This window comes from Trachurus trachurus, assembly GCF_905171665.1.
Source record: "Trachurus trachurus genome assembly, chromosome: 19".
Taxonomy (NCBI): Eukaryota; Metazoa; Chordata; class Actinopteri; order Carangiformes; family Carangidae; genus Trachurus; species Trachurus trachurus.
In genome coordinates, this window is record NC_139913.1 from 24,818,193 (window position 1) to 24,839,586 (window position 21,394).

At 40.0% G+C, this 21,394-nt stretch overlaps 2 protein-coding genes across 3 annotated transcripts; both read right to left on the reverse strand.

Moving 5' to 3' along the window:
* Positions 1-269: 269 nt before the first annotated feature.
* LOC311002547 (uncharacterized protein) lies at positions 270-20,669 on the reverse strand (the record flags this gene model as incomplete). Its single annotated transcript, XM_083993941.1, has 25 exons — positions 270-427; positions 886-1,028; positions 1,193-1,330; positions 1,438-1,577; positions 1,675-1,915; positions 3,103-3,194; positions 3,859-4,030; positions 4,135-4,251; positions 4,439-4,558; positions 4,662-4,772; positions 4,868-4,945; positions 5,217-5,229; positions 5,345-5,397; positions 13,385-13,547; positions 13,639-13,784; positions 14,324-14,461; positions 14,569-14,711; positions 14,806-15,064; positions 15,459-15,550; positions 16,073-16,244; positions 16,353-16,469; positions 16,552-16,668; positions 17,429-17,539; positions 20,191-20,283; positions 20,567-20,669. The coding sequence occupies 25 exons, from the start codon at positions 20,667-20,669 to the stop codon at positions 272-274; spliced, it is 3,228 nt and encodes a 1,075-aa protein (XP_083850067.1). The 3' UTR covers positions 270-271.
* LOC311002767 (hyaluronan-binding protein 2-like) lies at positions 6,328-10,804 on the reverse strand. Of its 2 annotated transcripts, none has more exons than XM_083994255.1 (12): positions 10,594-10,804; positions 10,122-10,178; positions 9,940-10,050; positions 9,714-9,833; positions 9,476-9,580; positions 9,158-9,329; positions 8,712-8,803; positions 8,384-8,618; positions 8,163-8,302; positions 7,771-7,914; positions 7,446-7,588; positions 6,328-6,629 (listed from the first exon to the last, which is right to left on the reverse strand). In XM_083994255.1, exons 1-12 carry the CDS (start codon positions 10,667-10,669, stop codon positions 6,477-6,479), a joined length of 1,548 nt encoding a protein of 515 aa, XP_083850381.1. In that variant the 5' UTR covers positions 10,670-10,804; the 3' UTR covers positions 6,328-6,476. The 2 variants fall into 2 exon arrangements, with proteins under 2 accessions (XP_083850381.1, XP_083850382.1); XM_083994256.1 differs by having other exon boundaries at positions 10,320-10,718.
* Positions 20,670-21,394: the final 725 nt, after the last annotated feature.

Here is a 21,394-nt window from a genome sequence, read left to right on the forward strand (position 1 = left end):
ATCATCACTTTGAGCAAGGCTCAGTGACAGAGAAGTACAGACCCACTGAAATAATAGGTGATCTACAGTTTGTCTGGCAGGTTCAGCTTTGTGAGTTTGTAACGGTGCCTCTTTTAACTCAAAGCTGGACTCGGAGTAAATGCTTGGTTTTATCGCTGGTAAACAATAAACAGTTTTTCTTTTTTCAAGGCAAACTTAGCAGTCGTTTCATTGACTTTCTAAAGAAGCATTTAGCAGAGCAGTGTATCAGTAATGCAGTTCTGTCGACTGATCAATTCATCTTGCTCCTGATCCAGTTGTTGAATGTGTGGACGTTGGCGTAGACTCCAGGCTTGTTCTTTATACCGCAGCCCTCACCCCAGCTCACCACACCACTGATGTAGTGTACACCATTGTGCTCACACACCAATGGACCACCTGAATCTCCCTGCAGAATTATAGAGTTAAGAGGTTAATATTTCCTCTAAAGAAGAGAGCTGTGAGAGGAGTAATACAGGTATCTTGCACAAGGATTTGAATTTAAAGGTCCCATAATATACATACTGAGTCTTTTTAAATCAGGAAGTAGGTCTAGGTTTGTATCAATATTTATAAAGTATCAAAGTAGTCAAGCCACAGAGAAATGCACACAGTGTGCACTCAGAAATTGTGCCTTAAAACAAGCCAGTGGGATTTTTGTAACTTTATGATGTCAGCCATGCCTAAGCCCCGCCCTCCTGGTCTTGCAGGATTTGGTGTATTAGGAGGTGACATATTTTCTTATGCATATCAAAACTGCATACAAAAGAAGTTTAAAAGAACAAAACATGGGACCTTTAAAAAGCCGTGCAAGTGTATGAATAGATTTTCAAGATGATGCAGCATGTTGTATAATTTCATACACACCTGACAGGAGTCAATTCCTCCCTGCAAAGTCCCTGCACAGAACATGCTGTTGTCCAATACATTTCCATAAACATGGGGAGCTTTGCATCGCTCTTCAGATATCAGCAAAACATTAGCATTCAACAGCTGGCTGCTGTACCGATCTGAAAAGTAAAGTGGAGGTGAAAGCAAATCAATACCGATTTGAGTTTTCCACTGAAGATTAAATATCATTTTTATTTGATAATATACTATATAAGTATATAAAATATAAGTTATTTCTAGGGTTACGTTAGGAAAGGATAATAATAGTAGAAAACTTAATTACTGGTTTCAGTGGCCCCCCATCCGGAGATGACACACTGCTTTCCAGCAGGGAAGTTCTGGTCTGGTAGACACACTGTTTTCACAAAGCGAGTTTCCTTTGCACAGTAAGGACTGTCTGTCACTTGGAGTTGAAGCAGAGCTACACAGAGAGTTGACACAAACAGTAACAGATATGAATCATTTTATGAACAAAGTACATCACGTTTCCATAAAAGAAATTACTCTAATTCAATAAATGCAGCATACCAATGTCATTGTATGGTACTCCAGTCGACCTGTAGTTCTCATGAACAATTGTTCGTATTACTGGGATGGTCTGGTCCATGTCCTCCTGTTTGTCTATGTTCACTCCTCCCAACACCACCTGGTATTCATTTGCTGGTTCACTGGAAAAAATAAATAAATGTAAATTGTTTATGGTAGAAAACAGACCTACTGTACACACACACACACACACTGGTTTACACACAATCCAGAACCTACATGCAGTGGGCAGCAGTGAGGACCCAGCAGGATGAGAGGAGGATCCCACCACACATGTGACCAAACTGCAACGAGGACCTTTTGGGTTTGCTCTGGACCGACACCTGCCAGGGGTGGGCACCTGGGAAAGCCTTGCTGCCCCCAAAAATCCTGCTGGTGCGAGAAGGCTGTGGTTTTCCACACTGGGAGAACGGCAAAGAGCCCGTCTGTGGAGTGACAGGTGGAGGTGGAGGAGCTGGAGCTACGGCACAGCAGAGAAGAGTTCACTTCAGCTTCAACATACATGTAGAGTACACAGTGGTGGACAGTAACAGAGTACATTTACTTGAGTACCGTACTTAAGTACATATCCAGAGGATTTGTACTTTACTTGAGTATTAGATTTCTTTGGTACTTATTACTCTACTTGAATACATTTCCAAGACAAATATTTTTACTTTTACTGGAGTTAATTTCTAGGAAGGCTGAAAAGTACTCGTTACTTTCAGGTCTGCTCTTTTTTTTCTTTTTTCTTTTCTAAAATCCTATTGGACACAAGCTGTGTTTGTCAAAGAAGGAAACCCTAACCCCTAAAAGCAGCACATCAGTGCAGCTGGTTTCAGAGAGTTCATTCTCACAAACAAGAGTTAAAAGCTCCTTACATTCATTTAGAAAAAAATATAGTAATTCACTGATGTGAAAAATAAGAAATTTACTCTTACTCTTACTTTTACTTAAAGGGACAACGAGGAGTAAGGGTTTTCACACTACATTTATGAGCCTCCGCACCGTGAAATTCTTTGACCGGCGCAAGACAGACTCATGTTTTCATTCATCAAGAATTAAAGTCAGAGGTTGGAAGACGATCACATACCGTCGTAGTTCCCACCATAAACGGTGATTCGGCGGCGTTATTCTCATGACTCACCACAAAACCGAAAGTAAAGAAACGCTGGTCGGCTCGACCAGCATTTCCATCACCACTAATAATAACAAAATAACCATAGAGACAAAACCATAGATTTATCTAAAATGGAGCCATTAACACGTGGTAACGTAGATTCATCCACATTAACGTGAGACTTTTTTATAACCAAATAGAAACTCCTCATTGTCCCTTTAAAGTAAATGTAAAAGCATGTACTTTTGGATACTTAAGTACCTTTAAAAGCAAATACTTTTTTGCTCTTACTCAAGTAACATGTGGACTGAGCTACTTTTACTTGTAACGGAGTACATTTTGACCAGTAGTATTTGTACTCTTACTCAAGTACTGAGGTCGCGTGGTCTGTCCATCTCTGAGAGTACAGAGTACTGTAGCTTACCGTATCTCTACTGTGTGTGTGTGTGTGTGTGTGTGTGTGTGTGTGTGTGTGTGTGTGTGTGTGTGTGTGTGTGTGTGTGTGTGCGTGTGTGTGTGTGTGTGTGTGTGTGTCAGAGTGGGATCACCTCCAGAACATTTCTTGACTTTGCAATAGTCCCACTGTAGTTTGCTTTGCTTTTTAATAAAACACCATGGCTTGTCGTCTCCATCTGGGTTCCTAGGATGTAGAGAAAATAATGAAACAGCTACATCATGAAATTTAATATGTATATATTCTATATATGTCATTTATGTACACTTAAGATGAAATCACACAACAACAAAGATTGGAAATTTGAACTACTAAGTCCGTACAAGTATGTATTTGTAGGTATATGTGTGTTTTGTACCATGAATATATATGTTGATATTATATACAGTACAGTCCAAATGTCTTGGACAACTTTTCTAGATTGCGCCATGCAAGGTAACACTGATAAGAAATGAATGATGTATAAACACATAGAATTTGGATAGTATGATTTAATAAAGTTGTAATCATGGTCACAAAATATACTAGCTATATATAAACAATCATAATAAAGGACAGATTTGACTATGGTTACTTTATGCAATTAAATTGTAACTTTTACACATACAGTATATCCAGAGGATGAACACATGTGATTAAAAAAAAAACCCTTATGGGTAACATATATCACATAACACCCCTCTTGTTATATAGGAACATTATTCCATATGAGTCAAAGAATATACCTTGTATAGCAAAATAAAAAAGTAGGGATTTAAATCATTTTGTATCGTCAAGACTCTGAAAGGGAAGTTTTTGCTGGTATTACAGATAAAAGAAAATAGAATCTAATTGGTGAACAGTAAAATACCTGCAATGGTTGTTAGGTTCCAGTCCAGTGAAGTCTGAGAACACGCTGAACGGATCCTCCCCGTTCAACAGGATGAAGTTGGAGTGCCAGTCCAGACACTCCACCCCTTCCTCCGTCGTACTCACGTCACCTCTGTATGTCTCTCCATTCCCTTCATAACAGTCACTGGGAGCTGTAGAGAAATAGTGCAGTAAAAATAAATCTTGTGTTTAGCAAAATGAATGGGGTTATGTTAGTGGGAGTGATTTTTGGCTGTGTCCTTTATAAGATCTTTACCAGTTCCACAGAATCTCCCAGTATATCCATCAGGACAAAGGCAGCGGAAACGACGGTTCCCTTTTGTGCAAGAGCCTCCGTTCAGGCACGGATTGGGCTGACAGGGAGATGCTGGCACTGATTCAGACAAGACAAACAAATGATCAGTATATCAAACAGCAGAGGTGAAACAAGGACATCTGGGGCTCTCTCACCAGTCTCATTTCACCACATCATTACATTCCACAAGGGTTCCTGTTCCTGTACTAAAGTAATAGCATCTGATTTGTTTTTTAATGATATTTGTTATTTTTCTCATACTCACATGTTTTACAGTCTGGGCCTTGGAATGGAGGATTGCACTTGCACTCGTAATATGGAGGTTTACTGAGGTTGACGACACAGTCACCATTTCCACATTTGACATTTTCACAAAGGTTTCTGACTGAAGAGCAAAACACGTTATCAGTCACAGAACTAGCAGTTGTGTATGTATGTGTACTAGCATTGCACATAGGTCAATAACATAACATAATCTTCCTGCTGACCTTTTTGACACCTTTTGCCTGTGTAAGGATTGGGACATGCACATTCGAATTCTGCATTGGATTTGCTTATGCATGAGGCACCGTTGAAGCAAGGGTTTGGCTCACAAACACCTGGAGGAGGTGAGAAAATGTCACTGTGGATGAATCTAAATCAGTGAGATGGGAAACAATCAAACAATTACACACAGTCTTCCAGATCCACTTACTGGACTCATCCAGGAGGTCGAACAACCAGTCGTTGAAATCAAATGTAATACTCGGGGCATCTGTGTAATCTTCATAATCTATGTTTGTCAAGAACAGATGATAAGGTATGGGACAAAGGTGACAACGGTAACATAGCAATGCAACTTCTAAGCACTGGAACCACATTTTTCTATAATGATAATGATAACACGCTATTCAATTTCACCTTTGAATACATAATGTTTAAAGGAGCAAAATGTTACAAGATTAGAAACAATTGAAACTTCCTTTCAAAAGAAAGATAAATCAGTGCTGCAAATATGAAAATAAACTGTCACCACATTGATGAGGAGTAGAAAAGAGTCTTACACAAGTAGTCCACCTTAAATGACAAAACAGAACAGATCAGAAAGCTTTTGTTACAAGAGAAACTCTTATCTGCATGATTCAAAAATAAATCCTCCCTGACTGACTTATTCATAAAGACAGAAACTTACATTCAGGTCGTGGCCACAAACAGTCAGTATGCTCAGGCTTATGAGCAGAGCTCCTGCAGACAACATGGTGCTGAGTGTAACTCCCTCAATGTAAAATGCTGCAGATGTAGTGTGTGTTTAGTACCTCAAACCCCCTCAGTATCCTGCTCATCCTTGTCAATCTTTAGCCAGATGCATTGATTCTATTGGTTGTGTGTTTGTCTTGTCTTATTTACCTTTATACAGTGACTTTAAACTGCACTGCACTGCTGCAGACTTTAAACTCTATAAGCAAACCTTACCTCAGCAGAATTTGTTTTTATATGATATCAAAACCAAGAACACAAACTATTGGAATATCATTGCTTCATCATCACTTATTACGAATATGTTAAGTTGCAAATACACCTGTAAACATTATATAAACCAAACCTTTTCTAAAAGAGAAAAATGAAGACAAAGAAGAAGAAGACAAGCTTACTGTAGGCATGGCTGTCACAGGGCCTCAAATAAACTTTAAAAAAAATATGATCCACAATGTCCAAAGCAAAACTCATCAAATGTGTGCACTTCTTAGAGAGGGATCGTACTATGCCAGATTTATCACAGCTTCAGGCTGAGCTACACTACATGGCATGAAACAATTCAATTCAAGCATCATAGCAGCAAAACATCAGAATGTCTTATAAAATGATGTGATAAAGATGTGAAGTCTGCTTTTGCTTTTATATATTATATACAGTATATATATTCATCAAAAAATTAGGGCACCCCATTTGGATTACACCAAGCATGTCCTCTGTTCTGGTGCCCAAATAATTCAATTTTAGACTCATCTGTCCAAAGAACATTATTCCAGAAGTCCTGGCCGCTTCCTCTGGAAGACTTCAGTCTGGCCTTCATGTTTTTCCAGTATTGTTAAAATTGATATTAAATATCCATTTGTCCAAATATGTTAAAACTGACTGTATATATAACACTTCAGTATGTACATTGTATTTTCATATTTTTTATTTTAATCTTTAGAGAAGAACACATGCAGGTACAGACAAAGCCTTCTTACAGCCATGCAAAAAGTTTTCCCATGAGTAATCAGAAATTGTTTTATTTATTTGAAAATTTAGAGAGGATAAATAATACGGTCAACAGATGTTCAGTTGATCTTGCTCCTGATCCAATCAATGAACGAGTAGACGTTGGCGTGGACCGCAGGCTTGTTCTTACCGCAGGCGTCAGCCCAGCTCTCCACACCAGCCACGTAGTTGGTCTCATTTTGGACACACACCAATGGGTTACCTGCATTTCCCTGCAGAATTATAGAGAGTAAAGGGGTGACTATTTCCTCTAAAGAAGGGAGCTGTGGGAGGAACGATATATCTTGCACACTTCATCACAGGCCTGATGTGTGCATGTTTGAATTTAAAAGGTAAGAGATGAGATAAGATATTCCTTCATTTGTCCCACACTGGGGAAATTTACATTGTTGTAGCAGCAAAAAGGAAAGAGACCAAAATTATAAACACAATACAAATGTGAAAAAAAAGGATAAATAGAAAATTTACAGATAATAGAATATACAGAATATACAGTGCTGTAGTGAGCAGTGACAGAATATACAAGAAATTATATTAAAGGTCCCATATGAGTACATTTTTAAATTATAAAGCAGGTTTAGGTTCCATATCAATATTCAGAAATGAAGGCACTCAAGCTACAGAGAAATGCACACAGCCTGCATTCAGAAACTGTACCACTGTAACTTTGTGATGTCACAACAAAGCAGTCCCTGCCACCAGCCATGGTTAAGCCCCGCCCCCCTGGACCTTGATCCAGTCTTGCAGGATTCGGTTTTGTTACCTGAAGTCTGCTTGATTTTAACTAAAGCTTAAGATCCTCTCCTCTGATTGGCTGATTGTACTGTTGTTACTTACAGAAGAGATGTAAAACAATATAGAGTTGATTTTTGGCTCTTGGCATCACAAATATGTTCTGTCATTCTTATCAAAACTACATATAAAAGGTCTAAAATATGGGACCATAAATAGCATTGTTAACTATACTACGACAGCATATGAATAGATTTTTTGAGATGATGCAGCACATTATGCAATTACATACACACCTGACAGCTGTCAATGCCACCTTCCAAATAGCCTGCACAGAGCATGCTTTTGTCCAGTTGATCTCCATGGACTTCAGGAGCTTTGCATTGCTCTTCAGATATCAGCATCATATTAGCATTCAACATCTTGCTGCTTATCCGTGCTGAAAAGTAGGTGAAAGCAAAACAATACAGATTACATTATAGGATATATCATATAAATATATATTACATACTATATATTCATGATATATTTATAATGTTATATGCAATTATTTGAAGTTGCTTCTAGAGTGAGAGTTAGGAAAGGCTAATAATAGTAAGTGAGAATAGAAAAGTTCTTTACCGGTACCCGGTTCAGTAATCCACCATCCAGCGATCCCACACTGCTTTCCAGCAGGGAAGTTCTGGTCTGGTAGACACACTGTTTTCACATAGCGAGTTTCCTTTGCACAGTAAGGACTGTCTGTCACTTGGAGTTGAAGCAGAGCTACACAGAGAGTTGACACAAACAGTAAGAGATATGAATCATTCTATGAAGTACATCAAATTACATTTCCATAAACAAAAACAAAATATGTTTTGAATTCATGAGTTAAAAGCTCATGAATCAATGACTCAAACTTTTTGATTGAAGTAATCTAAGTTCAACTATTGTGTACATTGTAATGTATTGCTGTACTATATTACTTTAACACTAGGTTAAATATGACACTATATTCATAAAATGTGACAAACCAATGTCATTGGAAGGTGTTTGCGTCGAAGTGTAGTTCTCATGAACAATCGTTTGTATTACTGGGATGGTCTGGTCCTTCTCCTCCTGTTTGTCTATGTTCCCTCCTCCCAAAACCACTTGGTATTCATGCGTAGCTTGACTGGAAAAAAATAAAATGTGAAATGTTTATGGTAGAAAATTGAACAAACTTGAAATTGCGTACAAGAAAAACAGAACCTACAGACAGTTGGCAGCAGTGAGGACCCAGCAGGATGAGAGGAGGGCTCCACCGCATATGTGGCGAAACTCAGACGACGAGTCTTTGGGTCTCACCTGCACCGACACCTGCCAGGGGTGAGCAGCGACGTAAGCCCTGCTCTGCCCAAAATACCTGCCAGCCGGGGAAATGTCAGTTATTCCACACTCGGAGAAAGGGGAAGAGGCTGGTTCTGGATTAACAGGCAGGGCTGGCTTGGCTGCAGTTGAGGTACATCAGAAAAGAGTTAAGTTTAGCTTTGGCATACATGTTGAGTAAACTGTGTGTGTACTGTGTGCAAGAGCATGATCACCTTCAGGGCAATACTTGATGTTGCAATAGTCCCAGTCTAGTTTATTTTCCTTTTTAATAAAACACCAAGGTTTTTCATCCCCATCTGGGTTCCTAAGATGTGAGGAAATCAATGAAACAGCTGCATTATTGTTTCTCCCAATGCACAGATTTGTCTATATTCTACGTAAAACATTTATGTACATTTGAAATACAAATTTAGGGATTGAAAATTGCAATAACTCCATATATTGCCATGTCTAAACCACACAAATATGTATGTTCATGTACACTGTTGCCCATAAAGTTGGAATAGTTTTGAAGCCATACACTTTATCTATCAAGAATAAATCACATTTTCACACTTTATGGGCAACAGTATATATCCATACACAATAGTCCAAAAGTCTGAGACAACTTTCCCAGATTTAGAAGATGGATGTTAAAAGTTGATAATAAGTAAAATACCTGCAAAAGTTGACAGATGAGACTGCATTGAGGGATGGGTACATGTGGGGAATATACCCTGCGTTTAACAGGATGAAATTAGAGTGCCAGTCCAGACACTCCACCCCTTGTTCCGTCATACTGACTTCACCCCCGTATTCCTCTCCATTCCCTTCATAACAGTCACTGGCAGCTGTAGAAAAATGTTGCAGTAAAAAATGTGAGTTAGTATTTTAAATGTGAAAGGTGAATAAGTACAGACAGAAGACTTAGTGAATGGGGTTATACATATATATTAGTAGGACTGATGGTTGGCTGTGTCCTTTATAAAACCTTTACCAATTGTACAGAGTCTCCCAGAATATCCGTCAGGACAAAGGCAGCGGATACCAACACAAGAGCCTCCGTTCTGGCAGCGATTGGGTTGGCAGGGAGTTATTGGCACTGATGCACAAGACAAACACATAATCAGTAGGTTCAACAGCAGGGGGGTAACAAGGACATTTGGGGCTCTCATAGGACACCACCCACCCTGACTCACCAGAAAAATGATATTTGATATCTTTGTCATACTCACACGTCTTACATTCATCGCCTCTGAATGGAAACATGCACTTGCACTCATAATATGGCGGTATCCAGGGGTAAAGGAGGCAGTCACCATTACCACAGCTGACATTTTCGCAAATGTTTTTGACTGAGGAGCAAACCACGTTATGAGTTACAAGCAGGTATGAACATATGTATTAGCATTGTAAATAAATATTTTTGCCGCAAGTGACATAATCGATCCTCCTTCTGACCTGTTTGACACCTGTCGCCTGTGAAATATTTGGAGCATGTACATCTGGTTCCTGTAACGGGATGAGATCTGCATCCGCCACCGTTGAAACAAGGGTTTGAGGCGCAAGCAACTGGAAAAGGTGAGAAAGTGTCAAACAATCTGATGGGAAAGAGTTACACAAAGCCGTCCAGGGCCACTTACCCTGGGTTTGCCTGTATCTCTCCATGAAAGCCAAGCGTTCACTCTCGTTGTTGTGAGCTATATTTGTCAAGAAGAGAGTTGATACGAAGGTTACATAGAAAAACAACTGGTGACCTAGGTTCTCTGAGTGCAGAGACAGGTGATGTGTCTCGAAGAGTAATTGAGAAGAAAGAGAAAAGGGTTTGCCTGCAAACTCACTAGTTGCCTCAAAAGAATCTTTATTTCGCACGTTTCGACCACAGGTCTTCTTCAGCTGCTATTTTTGTTTTTTCTTATCCACAACACTTAGTGGGGTCAGTCCCCAATAAGGCACACAGTATATAGTAGGAGAGATAGTCTTGACACAATAGAGTACACATTTTACATTAACAATGACAATAATCTACAATTCAATTCACACAATTTCAAAGGTTTTTCAAAGAAAGATAAATCAGTGCTGCCAAATTGTGTCACCGCATAGATGAAGTCTTACGTGGGCGATACACCAGGTCCTGACCATGAATGGTCAGTATGCTCAGGCTTATGAGCAGAGCTCCTGCAGACAACATGTTGCTGAATGTCACTCTCTCAATGCATATAGCAGATCCTGTGTTTGACTTAAATACCCAGAACCTGCCCTTCCTAATCCTGCTTCATTTTTTCTAAAGGTTGTCCTATTTAGCTTTATACTTTAAACTCTATACGCAAAATTTCTCTTTGCAGAATTGTTTGCTTTTGTTTTGAAATTCTTTCTTTTTTCAAATATCAAACCAAGGAACATGGACTATTGGACTAACATTCATTCAACTTGGCTATCATGTCAGTGATCCTAAATTGCAACATACTGCAAATACAACACACCTTTTCTAAAAGATACATGTAAGAAGAAAAACTAATGTCACCAGTTGCTTGACCTGAATTAAACTTTGCTTTATAGAAAAATAGGAGCAGTAAAGAAAACATCAAATGTGGGCATTTCTTAGAGAGAGGTTGGGACATTAGATCAGTTCATAGAATATGAAATCAGAAAGGTAAGGAAAAGTAAAACTTTAATGTCCCTGGGGGGGAATTTGGATTATAGCCAGTAGTTCACACAACAAATAATACCACTAACAAAGTCAAGTAAATATACTCCTAAACCAGATACACAAAATCGAACACATCATTCAACCATACGCACAAGACATGACACAAGAGATCGTACAACATACAAGGTAAAAGCAAAGCAAGACAATGCAATGAGCTGATGTCAGTGGTTAAGAGCCACTACAGTATGGCCGACAGGACAGAGGACAGCCTGTACCTGTTGGTGTGACATTCATTTTGAAGCCTGCAGCCTGAAGGGCGTAAATGTAACTCGGTGTGCAAAGGATGCAGAGAATCAGAAACAATGGATAGAGCCTTTGAAATCAGTCTCTCCTCTTTTTCTTTTTTTTTTTTTTTTTTTATATTTTTTGGCTTTTCATGCCTTTATTAGATAGGACAGTTCAGAGTGTAACAGGAAATGGGAGGCAGAGAGGGGGGGAATGACATGCAGGACAGGACCGTCCGACATGGGACTTGAACCGGGGCCGCCTGCAGCGAGGACTACAGCCTCCACACATGGGGTGGGAGCTCTACCAACTGAGCTAAACACCACCCCTCTCCTCTTTTTGTTGAGGTTGACTGACTTATTCCTGCTATTGTCATGCATTTAGTCTTTTCTAATAACATATACTGTAGGCCTATGTTTGCAGTGGTGAATGTTGTGTAATGTTAACATTTTAAAATGAATGACAAAGAGACACTGTAAAAAAAAAAGAAGAAAGAAAGTTTTATTGCAGTAGTCCATTCAGTGACTTACTCAGAAAGTCCCAGAGATGGGGACTCGAGTTTGCGACTCGAACTCGAGTCGCACTTAAGTCGCACCCACAGAGACTTCAGACTTGACTTGGACTCGTGCCCCAAAGACTTCAGACTCGACTCGGACTCGTGTTTTGAGACTCGTGAACAATCTTTATTTTTTTTGGCTCGTGCCTCCCTCCTGACAGGACGACCGACGATCTTTTTTTTTTGTTTTTTTTTTGCCGTTAACACACCACTAGCGGAGCAGCGCCACATGGCCGGTAACGTTATTCAGATGGAGGTTAGATCTTCATATTGAACTCCTACAGAGTGCAGCCAAACACCAGTGTCTAAAGAGAGAGGAGCAGCAGAGCTCCTCTGACAGCGCAGTCAGCTGCTGCGGGTGAGTGACAGGCGACTGTGAACCGGCTTTTTTTTTTTTTTTTTTTTAATAGCGGCACCGTCCGTAGCCTACATGTGAGGTACAACGCCCGTTTGTTGTCAGACCTTCCTTCACGGGGACTAGCTGCTGTATAACTGGCACATATCAGGCTATTGTAGGCTAAATTCTCCTGTTTATTTATGTTTTTGCTGCGAAATATGACTGAAGGCACCTATAGAAGTCTGCATGTGTCGACACGCCCCCATGAGTTGACGGAGCTAATTAAAATAATAATAACAACCAGTTCTCTCAGAAACATGCGGTTCCAGAAAGGTTTTGCTGCACATAAAGATGTGAGTTATAGGCCTACCATCCAGATCTTATGACCTATAATTAACAGCCTAAATCATGTTCCATGTTGTTCATCTGGGTTTTCTGAATTCAACAAAGCAAAAAAAAGAGAGAAAAGGCCAGTGCAGAGGGGCAGAGCAGCCTTGATTCTTTCTTGACTCAGAATACAGTTTCCTTTAAAGGAAAGCTTTAGGCTATGTGTTTTCTTCATATTGCATTGCAATATCCTGTTTAAAGTGATCATATAATAAACAACTAATCAATACTGTATAGATAAAGGAGTGATAATAACCTACAGTAAATGCTTTGAATCTCTTAGATATAGCTGTGCAGTATCTTTAGTAGACCGGGTAGCAGCAGATGATAGAAGAGTTATTACAACCAGAAGAGACCGGAGACTTTTATTTTTTAGAGACTTGAGACTTGACTTGGACTCGTGACCAAAGACTTCAGACTTGATGAAGTCTCACCCCTCAAAGACTTGAGACTTGACTCGGACTCGTGACCGAAGACTTGAGACTTGACTTGGACTTGCAAAAAAAGACTTGTGAACATCTCTGGAAAGTCCTGAAGAACATTTTTTATTACATTAATTTCATTTCATTAAGTGACTACTTTAGTGAACACTGATATCTATAGTGTAGAGTTGGAAGTGAGGTTTTTTTTCTGTTCATTTATTTATTTTTTACAGTAGGACATTGGCAGCATGTCTGTGATCCTCAAGTACGTAGTGATGTGAGTAAATGATAGGCAATCCAGTCATCAAATCTGCGGACGTTGACGTAGACGCCAGGCTTGTACTTCTTCCCGCAGCCGTCACCCCAACTCACCACACCGACAACATGGTGCGTCCCGTTACGCTCACACACCAGGGGGCCGCCAGAGTCTCCCTGGGGGGGGGGGGGGCACACAGGAGGGTCAACCGATAGTCACAGTGTCACTGCATAGAAGAAGCAAACACAACTTCATACATGCACAGACCTGGCAGGAGTCCACGCCTCCTCTCATGTTGCCTGCACAGAACATGCTGTCATCCAGAGAGTCTCCGTACACATGGGGGGCTTTACACTTCTCCTGGGAGATCAGGAGGACTCGAGCATCCAGCAGCTGGTTGGAGCCATACTTCTCTGGGGAAAAAAAGTTCAAAGATGTTTATAAAAAGAAGCATTAATAAAAAATAGTGATTATCCTGGCATGATAGGCAGACTTACCTTACCTTTGTCATGTAAATAGTGTTGTCTGAGACTCCAGAGTGTGTGTGCATAGTAAATACTTTGAATTTGAAGATCAGATACAATCATGTTATCCACTTTTAATCACAGAACAAACTCTGATGCAACGTTATGTCAATATTTAAAGCGCAAAGTAAAAGGTTTCTCTTTACATTTGTTTGAATCTCATGGCTGTTAGCTGCTAATGAATCAATATAACACAGTCTTTGAAATGACAGACTTTGAAATGATCAAGTAAACATTACATTACCCTGTTTTCCGATGTAAATGCGTGATATAGGCCTAGGTGAAGTGGATGAATATCCATGAGCTGCCAGGGTTAAAAAAATCGTCCATTTTATTTGTTTAATCTTTATGCTATGTTCTTTTTGGCTAAATGCTGACTGATGCTCAGACTGATCATGTGCAGTCTATAGATGATAGCACAGACTTACGTGTTTCAGTCACACCCCATCCTGAGATCACACACTCCGTCCCGCTGCTGAAGGGCAGCCCGGGCAGACAGGCCGTCTTCACAAAGCGTGTTTCTTTGGCACAGTACGGTTTGTCTGTGAATTTCAGCTGAAGCATGGCTGCAGGCAAAGCAAGGAGTGGTTCACTGGAAAAGTCTCTGTTATTGTAATTTTACCACACTTTTTATGTGGATGCTCATAATCAATTACACAGAACAGAACCTCACCAATATCATTATGAAGGGCAAAGGGGCTCTCTCTGTACTCCTCATGCACAACAGCCTTCTCCACGGCAATGACCTGATCATACTCTTCATGCTTCTCTATGTCCACTCCTCCCAGCACCACCTGCATTTCCACCCCATTTTTACTAGACAAACACACAAAAGTTATGATAAGAGTGTGTCCACATTTCAAATCTACATCAAACAATCTCTAAACGGTATTGTATTGTGTGTGTTTACATGCAGTGGGCAGCAGTGAGAACCCAGCAGGACTCCAGGAGGATGCCTCCACAGATGTGGCTGAAGGACCCGGTGGAGCCTGTAGGTCTGGTCTGCAGGGACACCTGCCAGGGGTGAGACCCAGGGAGAGACTTCTTCCCTCCAAAGATCCTGGCTGAGCGGCCGGGCTGCGGCCGCCCACACTCAGAGAACTGGGCGGTGGGGGTCACCTCCGGCCTGACTGGGGGGGGGGCTGTTACACTGATGGTTGGTGAGGTCGCTGGAGAAAATATCAAATAAGAGAGGTGGAAGGAAGGAGCTGTGTGTGTGTGTGTTTATTGTTTATTATTAAGATCCCCATTCGCTGCAGCAAAGTCACAGCTTCTTCCTGGGTCCAACAGTATCAAATATACAGTTGAAAACACAAAACATAAACATTATAAAAATTAAAAACAAAAAACAAGTGAGCGATATGCTTAACCTAACAAAACAAAACAAAAACAAAGTGAGCGTTTACTTCTTTGTGTGTGTGTGTGTGTGTGTGTGTGTGTGTGTGTGTGTGTGTGTGTGTGTGTGTGTGTGTGTGTGTGTGTGTGTGTGTGTGTGTGTGTGTGTGTGTGTGTGTGTGTGTGTGTGTGTGTGTGTGTGTGTGTGCGTGTGTGTGTGTGTTTTACCTGTAGAGCATTTCCTGATTTTACAATAGTTCCACTTCAATTGGCCATTTTTGTTAATAAAGCACCAGGGCTGATCATCGCCATCAGGGTTCCTTCAATACAGAGAGACTTTAAAACTCTAATAATCCTTTTTTTTTTTTTTTTTTTTTTACAAATAGTTACAAGATACATCAACACAAATAAGTTGCATGTGAACAGCTCATTACTTATTCTGTAAAGATCTAATGAAGCTGCATTTTTTTTTTTACATAATTGCATCAGCACAAACACAAAGCACATACCTCACGGCACATACTGTACGGTGCATCTCAATAAAATAGAATATTATAGAACAGTTTATTTATGTCAGTAATTACATTATAGATCCATTACACACAGAACTAAACATTTAATGTCTTAATTGTATAATGAATATGGCTTACATTTAATGAAGACCTAAAATTCAGTATCTCAAAAAATGTGAATATTACAAAAGACCAGTTTTTTTTTTTTTTTTTTGGCCTTCTGAATATGTCCATCTATATGCACTTGGGCTATTTGACTTGAACTACTGGAATTTACTTTTCCATGATATTCTAATTTATTGAGATGCACCTGAAGTATTAATACTTCACCTGCAGTAATTGTGGGGTCCAATGCCATCAAATCCAGCATAGTCTGTGAAGGGATCTCCTCCTTTCTGCAGGATGAAATAAGAATTCCAGTCCAGACACTCCTCCCCTTCAAGGGTCACACTCACCATACCACGGTACGACTCTCCGTCCCCCCGGTAGCAGTCCTTTGGTCCTAGAAGCACAACAGGCCACTGAGCATTCATTATTGTGTTATATCTGGATTCTTAGGCGGATTTCTCTTAAAACGTGATTTTGTTGTGAGTGAGAGAGTTATATTTACCGACTTCGCAGAATGTCCCACTGTGTCCCTCAGGACAGGAGCACTGGAAGGAGGAGCGCTTCGGGCCCTTCAGGCAGGAGCCTCCATTCTGGCAGGGACTGGGCCGGCAGGGAGAGGCTGCACACAGGCAACAACATCAGAGTCTCCTGAAGGCAAAGCATTTCACTGCTACAAAATATTATGAGTTTCAAAAGCAGACCTTTCTTGCAGTTGGGTGGTTTGTATGGAGGTTTGCACTTGCACTCGTAGAACGGGGGAGTAGATTTGACAATGCAGCTTCCGTGGCCGCATTTCGCATTCTTGCAAACATCTTTCACTGAATAAACACACAGGGTCAATAATAATGCAAGGATTTAAAACCTCTGTTTATTCAAGGTGTGTGTGTGTGGGATTTTAACCTCTCACAAAATGTCATTTTGATACCGCCACTAGGTGTCACCAAAACTGGGATTTTAAAATTATGCAGCTGTGTGTTTTAGCCTGATAGTAAAAGCTGGTAAAACTACACTGATGATTCTCATATTTGATCATTTTCCTAAGATATATGTCAATATGTCAGAATTTGTTTGGTGACCTTTAAACTAAGAAATGTCAAATATCTGTTGCACTCAAAACCTTGATGTGAATATAAATTATGTAAAAATACTCCACTTAGGTCATTCGTCTGTACTTCAGTAAAAGTAGCCTATGTAAGATGGTCACTGTAGTTTTAAGTTCCTTATCTGTAGTTTTGTCTTGCAATTCCCAGTACAGTGGTTGGGCCCAAGTAATGGCTCACAGTATAAATCTGAGTGCTTGTGAAGTTATTAATAAGTCAGACACAGAAAAGGTTACAAAATGCTAATTTCTATAAAAGTTTTTTTTCTTTCTAAAAAAAAGTTTGTGGAACTGCTAGCGTTTCGTAGACATCTAAAAATATGTGATTAAAACATAATTTTGTTTGTGCCTCAGAGTTGAACTCAGTTATGGTGCCGTTGTAAATATCTTTCTGCTGCTTTGACACACAATTATCAAAAGGTATTTATTTGAGATATTGAACCAGAGTCACATGGTTGAGAACAGGTACACAGTCCTACCTGTCTGACACTTCTTCCCTGTGTAAGGCTCAGGACACACACACACAAAGCCCCCATAAGTAGCCGTGTCACAGCTCCCTCCATTCAAACACGGGTTTGGATCACACTCATCTAAATGAAGACAGAATCATGTGTAATGCTTGTTAATATGGTGACCAACATGCACAGTTTAACCAGTCCACACACATACTCAAGTCAGTCAGTCAATCAGTTGGGAGCAAAGTATGACAGCTGGATTATCAGGGGGTGTCTTGATCAATATGTCTTAAGACAGAGGAGGTATCCCAGTTACACTTCGCTAACACTTTACTTGAAGTATCGTCATAAGAGTGACATGACACTGTCATAACAGTGTCATAAACATTATGTCAATGTCATAAACGTTTATGACTGCTGTCATTAAGTGTCATTCGGTTTTTGTAATGACAACTTGACACTGTTTGGGATGTCTTGATTATGACAACTTGACATTGATCAAAGTGGCGTTACCTGAAAATGTCTTTGTTGTGACAGTCAGTTTTGGGTATCCTGTCCATATCCTGTCAAACATCAATGACCAAGTGCTAGAACTGGGGCCGTATTCACAAAGAATCTTAAAGCAGAAGTGAGTGGTCCGGTCGTTTTCGCTAATGCTGCGTTCCAGGCAGGCTTTTGAAATCGTAAATTACAGCTTCAAGTCACAATTTACAACTTTGTAGCGTTCCAGGCAACCCACTCGTGTTTTTCCGACCTGTTTTACCGGTGAAAGTCACTATAACGGCCACTCGTAACTTCCGACCGGTGAACTCGTACCAGATCGAACTGGTACGACTTCACGGTCGGAAAAATACGAGTTTCCTTGAACGCACCATAACAGTCCTCGTCGCTACGTCACCACATTCACGGCGTTCCTTGGCTGCACACACAGCCCTGCATGCCGTTCTCTCTCCTCATTGGATAAAAACTGTAGGATACGATAAATGTTTTCTCTTCGGCTCAGAGCAGAGCAGAGGGACTGAGAGACCCGTGTTTCAGTCCAAACACTCTATGTAAGTGATTGCTGTCGGAAGATATAACTATTTAAGACTTATATTAACACAAATATATCACTCACTTCTGCTTTAAGGTTAAAAGTAGCTCCTAAGGGCCGAATTTAGGAGCAACTCCTAAAAAAAGTGGGTGTGTCAGTCTTAAATTTAGGACTCCTAGTTTTTTAAAATAAGAGTAATTCACAAAGTATTTTATGCCTAAAAGTGGCTCCTAACTCAGTAAGACCTATTCACAAAGAATCGCAAATGGCTGCAGCCAGGCAAATGTATGGAGGACTGCGAATTGCTGCAGGGGGGTGCTGGAGCACCTGTCCCTTTGCCCTTTGATGCCCAACGTGCCTTTTTGTCGGTGTGTTTTTTTGTTGTTGTTTTTTTTTTGGGGGGGGGGGGCATCTACAACATTTTCGCTATAATAAAACGGGCGTAGTGACGGTGACGAACTGTCCAATATAGGCGTCACAACGGTCGAACCGATAACTGCGACTGCTGCGATGCAGTCATGCTGATGTGAACCAATATTATTTTTAAAAAGTTGGTGGGTGCGCTAGACACATACATCTGTTAGTAGTAATAGCTCATGTGATAAGGCTGCTACCCCAGTCAACTAAACTTATTGTTAGTCTGGGTTCAAATCCTGCTATAGGCCACAAATGTGGGTAATGCATTTTCTTTTCTCATCATTATTATGATCACCATATAGGGCTGTCAACGAATGTGAAAATTAATATTAAAATGTGGGAAGAAAAAAAAACCAGCGGCTGCTTTGCAAGTGGACGCACTGACCCTCATTGCATTTGCACAGCGTCACACTGCAGAAAGTGAGACGCGACAAAAACTGTAGCAGAAAGATGCAGATGGCAGAGAGAAAGACAGAAAGTTCAGAGCCCAACTCGGCAGCAGAGACAGTGGTTTGGACTCGAAGCAATCTGAAAAGCCCCGTCGGACCTGACGGAAAAAAAAAAAAAAAAAAAAAAAAAAAGTGGAGCGGAGCGGCGGCGAGGAGGAGGAGGAGGAGGAGGAGAAGGAGGAGGGAGGGAGGGAGGGGAGGGGGGGCGCCGCCGGCACTCAACAACCAATCACCGTGTTGAGCGCCTCGAATTCGTGCACGAGAATTGACGTAATCCATAGCAACGGGGCGTCACTCTTAGTTTGCTCTTAGTGATTTATCCTTAGTAAGAGTAGGTCTCAGCGGCTTTGTGAATAGCTTTTAAGAAAAAACTCCTACGTAAAAACTTTTAGTGCGAGTTAGGAGCACTCCTAGCGGTAAGATAAAAGGCTTTGTGAATACGGCCCCTGGTCTGTAACCTTGCACATCTAATTATAATAATCATTATATCAACTTGCCATAAACACAAAAATGGGTGCATATTTTTTTAATGTCAGGTTGTCGTGACAAAGACATTTTTTGGTAATGTCACTTTTATCAATGTCAAGTTGTCATAATAAAGACATCCCAAACAAATTTAATGTCAAGTTGTCATGACAAAGACATTTTCTGGTAATGTCACTTTGATTATTGTCAAGTTGTCATTACAAAAACGAATGACACTTAATGACAGCAGTCATAAACGTTTATGACATTGACATAACGTTAATGACACGTTCATGACTGAGTTATGTCACTCTTATGACGATACTTCAAGTAAAGTGTTACCTAAACTTCATACACATAAAAATATGTACAAAAAAAATACAAAAAAACAAAAGCCTCATTGTTCATATTTGCGTGCTTACTTGTGAGATCCACCAGATCATACAACCAGTCCTCTGCAGTTAGATCATCCTCTTCTGGAGGAATTTCGGTCACATAATCATAATATTCATAATCTGCAAAGGTAAAACAGACATTAAGACATTCAGCAAGTCAGGTTTTAGTGTTTTATAAGATGAGTAAAGTGGAAATTGTCTTCACCACCAGTGTCTTCTTCAGTGATTATCTGTAACAAAATCGAAACATGTCTCTTATTTATTCTCTCAGTTCTACATCTGACCAATAACGTTAATAAATGCTCAGGTTTTATATTTCAGACAAATTGTGTGTACTTACAAAGAATTCCTGTCCAAACGCAGTGAGTGCACCCAGTTGTGTGAGTAAAGCTATGATGAAGACCTTGCTGGCCATGATGAGGCCAGAGGAAGACGATGGGGGGCTTTCTGCCCAGACAGTCCTTAATAATCCCCCTCAGGACCCTCTCCACCCACCTGTTAATCATTACAATGCTGCATTGAGTTGACATAGATTTGACATGTCAGTCAATTTGTCTTGTTCTCACCTGTGACCTTTATTTCTGTTGAGGTCATCAGAAACAAAAGCAGTAGCGTTCACCACAAAAAATAAGAAAATAAAAAAAGCAAAGATGCTGATGCTAGACCAAAGTGTTGTCAGAGTTGGTGCATTTGTTTTTATTGACAAGTGTAAAGTTCTCCTTCACATCTCTAAAATCAATTTGTAGTCATCAGGTTTTACTGAGTGACCTGAGGTTTCTTAACAAGCATGAGAAATGTTGCTTTGCTTCAGCAAGCTGTTCATATTCTGCTACTAAAACTGATTTAGACTTTATGATTTCAATGGCAGTATGTAAAATATCATTGTTTTGCATGTATAGTAACCAAATATTTTCTTTTTCATGGCTTCAATAAACCATTGAAATATTTCTAAAAGCAACAAAAAAGGTCCATAATATTACAGATTTTATTATACTGTGTTTAAATTGAAAATTTTCTCATCCTCCTGTCAGATATTTACCGGTATTAATTTTAAAACAATAATGTACAGTTGATAACTGAACATACACTGCTTATAAATATGCCTAGGTTTCATAATATAATGTTATGCATGTTTATTTTTGTAAAATCTGTATTTTTGTTGACAGGCAACATTTGGAAGATATGAGATAAGTCTGTACTGGAAGGAAGCTCAGGAATATCCTGATGGCAG

Bases quoted from the DNA above. Each gene is read 5' to 3' on its own strand.
- LOC311002767 (XM_083994255.1), bottom strand. From the start codon at position 10,669: ATGTTGTCTGCAGGAGCTCTGCTCATAAGCCTGAGCATACTGACCATT. The intron at 10,179-10,593 runs GTAAGACTTCAT...TGACAAATATAG, and splicing joins GGACCTGGTGTATCGCCCAC to CTCACAACAACGAGAGTGAA. The intron at 7,915-8,162 runs GTTTGTCACATT...CTCTCTGTGTAG, and splicing joins AACACCTTCCAATGACATTG to CTCTGCTTCAACTCCAAGTG.